We start from the raw sequence: 2,694 nt of genomic DNA, 5'->3' as shown, positions 1-2,694 counted from the left end.
CTACCTGTTCAACTTCCAGCTCCAGGTGTCAAGACCATGGAGACTACAGCCAATAACTTGAGCTCTCAAAATAAACATTGTGTGACTGACACCTTTTAGGCATGAATAATCACACTGCTGCTGGAGGAGAAAGTCTCTCCTGGAGTCCAGCAGACCTCTGCTTGCAGTCCTTCCTTCATAGCTTTGCTACGCACAAGACACCTGGAGCCAAATGAACAGGCACTTCTTGCCACTCTTCTCCCTCTTCTGCCTCATTGTGGGTGAGTCCCAGACCAGAGGAATGAGTTCCAGTGGCAGGATCAAGGGAGCTGCATTGAATCTCCTTGTGTACAACCATGTCCATGTGGGCAGAGATTTGACCATGTTTGGGAGGGAAGGAAGGGAGATGGCCTTCAGAATGCTCTCTCTACCTTGTCCTATGTCTTCTCTGTCTTTTCCAGCACTCTGCCATATCCCATTGGGTGTGCTGGCCTTCATTTTGTTACTGTCACTGCCAAACCTCATTATCTAGGTGCTTAGGAGATTTCCTTAAAGCATCCATTCTGTTCACAAATCTATGTTGCTGAGGGAGCTGGTCATTCAAAAATCTTGTGATGTGTCTTAATCCTAGACACTGGCTTCTGAGAGCCATTTCAGGGACCTTGTTACAAGCTGCTTAGAAGAAGAAATTCTGAACATCCTAGAATCAGACAGATTTTCCCAAACTTGTCCATACACTGTCTTGATTCTCTAATTTGACACATGGAGACAAAACCTTCCTACAAGGATTCATGAGATCAGAGGACAGGGCATTAAATCAGATATAATTTGAAACATGGCTCTAATAAGATGGTCAATTAATGCTACATCCTTTCTCATTTTAGCACCATGGGAAGATTTTTAAACAATTTTGTGTGTGTGTGTGTGTGTGTGTGTGTGTGTGTGTGTGTGTGTGTGTGTTGCACATGCCATAGTATGCATGTGGTCAGAAGACTGCTTTTGGAAGTAATTTCTCTCCTTCCACCAAGTGGATCCTAAAGTTCAATCTCCGGTTAATCAGGCTTGACTGCAAATTTAACTTGTAAGCCAGGTGACCAGCCTCTGCAAAGAATTTTTTAGTTGAACCCATATTTCAATTATTCACTAATCCAGAAACTTCTGAAGGTATTACTCACTGATCATTTTTAAGATAGAGGGCCTACGCTGTATCCCAAAGGATATGACAGGCTCAGAAGACCTCCCATGGAAGATCCCACTCTCCCTGGGGAGCAGAAATGGTATGGGATAGGTAGGGTGTTACTAGGGGACAGGGGAGGAGGAGAGGGAGAGGGAACAGTGATTGTCATGTAAAACAATCTTATTTCTAATTTAAACTTAGAAATGGAGGAAAAAGATAAAAGTTTTCTTTGAAAAAAAAAAAGTTCAACTGTCACTTCCTAAACACTCAACCACCAGTTCATCATCTGCCCACCCAGCCTTGGAAGGCCACTCCACCCAGCTTTGCCATCTCCCTCCCCATCCCACATCCCTGCCCTCATGCCAAGCTCTGTGCTTCCTCCAGAAGCAACATCATTGAAGTGTGTAACATGCCACCTTCGCACACCATCAGATCACTGCAGAAGAGGCTTTGGCACTTGCCAGGCTCAGAAGTACGAAACCTGCATGAGCCTAAGGATCTACTCCAGTAAGTTGCAGGGTTGCTTGGGCATCTCTGACCCAGGCCACAGTAAAAAGTGTCCTGAGCATGGAGGGTACAGACCTAGGAGGCAGGCAGAAGATGCAGGGCAGGGTGAAAATAGTCAGACAGATATTTACTTTGAAAAGCTCTGCTTTTCTCACTTTCTAGCAGGAGAAGGAATGAAGCAGATGCATCTATTTGAGTGATCTATTTGACAGGCAAACAAGTCAACCTTATGGCTTTCCAGCAATTTCTGCATTGGTGCTCTTGGGAAGGGGACACTGGGAAGCCAACCATAAGCCTATCTAGTTAAGACCAGGTATGGTCTTCCTTGGATACTGAGGTCACAAACCTAACATCTTTGGTTCTTTTCTGTTACAGATAACACTCTCCAGATATCGTATATGGTGTGTCAGAGATTCTGCAACAACTTGACATACAATTTCAAAAATCGGACTTATGTTCATAAATGTTGTAATGTCGATTATTGTAACTTCAAAATCTAAGATATTCCCCCAGACCTCATTCTAGAAGGTCCAGGTGTTTCACTTCCTTTACACTCTATTTATCCTATCTTTCTGACTCATACAAATGGAAGATACCCCTGCTCCTTCCTTAACTCCACATCATCCTTCCTGGGTCCTTCAGCTTGGATAATACTTTGAGCAGGGGATGATGGGAGTGGGGGGGTGGGGTGATGATTTGCAAAAATAGATTTTTCCTATTACTAGAATTAGCATCTTTATCTACTAAAAGACCTGTCCCAAGAAACTCTGCACAGTAGGATATGAACTGGGACCACCGAAGAACTTTTCACTAGCTTAGATAATTGAGGCGGACCAGAAAAACTTCAATGGAAAAGTCACAATGGAAAATGACCACCACAGTGATTAAGCAGAAATAGAAAAAAGTGGAGGTGGGCACTGAAGATTTTGCTCTGTGAATGCATAAAGTTTTTTCCTTTGGCAGACAGGCCAATTTCAGACTCAATCATTCTGATTTTCTTGACATCTAAAGTGCATTCTCACACATTTTCA

At 43.4% G+C, this 2,694-nt stretch overlaps 1 protein-coding gene across 1 annotated transcript; it reads left to right on the top strand.

The window, feature by feature from the left end:
• The first annotated feature begins 211 nt into the window (after positions 1–211).
• Positions 212–2,163, top strand: Pate3 (prostate and testis expressed 3). Its single transcript, XM_027412208.1, has 3 exons — positions 212–260; positions 1,541–1,663; positions 2,039–2,163. The coding sequence occupies exons 1-3, from the start codon at positions 212–214 to the stop codon at positions 2,161–2,163; spliced, it is 297 nt and encodes a 98-aa protein (XP_027268009.1).
• The last annotated feature ends 531 nt before the right edge of the window (positions 2,164–2,694 follow it).

Source organism: Cricetulus griseus, chromosome 4 (genome assembly GCF_003668045.3).
Source record: "Cricetulus griseus strain 17A/GY chromosome 4, alternate assembly CriGri-PICRH-1.0, whole genome shotgun sequence".
Lineage (NCBI taxonomy): Eukaryota > Metazoa > Chordata > Mammalia > Rodentia > Cricetidae > Cricetulus > Cricetulus griseus.
Note: the sequence above shows the minus strand (reverse complement) of the source record. Positions and strands in the feature narration are given on the sequence as shown.

What these genes read in the sequence shown, in the direction of transcription:
- Pate3 (XM_027412208.1), top strand. Translation starts at nt 212, where the DNA reads ATGAACAGGCACTTCTTGCCACTCTTCTCCCTCTTCTGCCTCATTGTG. An exon ending in CCTCTTCTGCCTCATTGTGG is followed by an intron (nt 261 to 1,540) that starts GTGAGTCCCAGA and finishes TGCTTCCTCCAG; the next exon opens with AAGCAACATCATTGAAGTGT. An exon ending in GAGCCTAAGGATCTACTCCA is followed by an intron (nt 1,664 to 2,038) that starts GTAAGTTGCAGG and finishes TTTCTGTTACAG; the next exon opens with ATAACACTCTCCAGATATCG.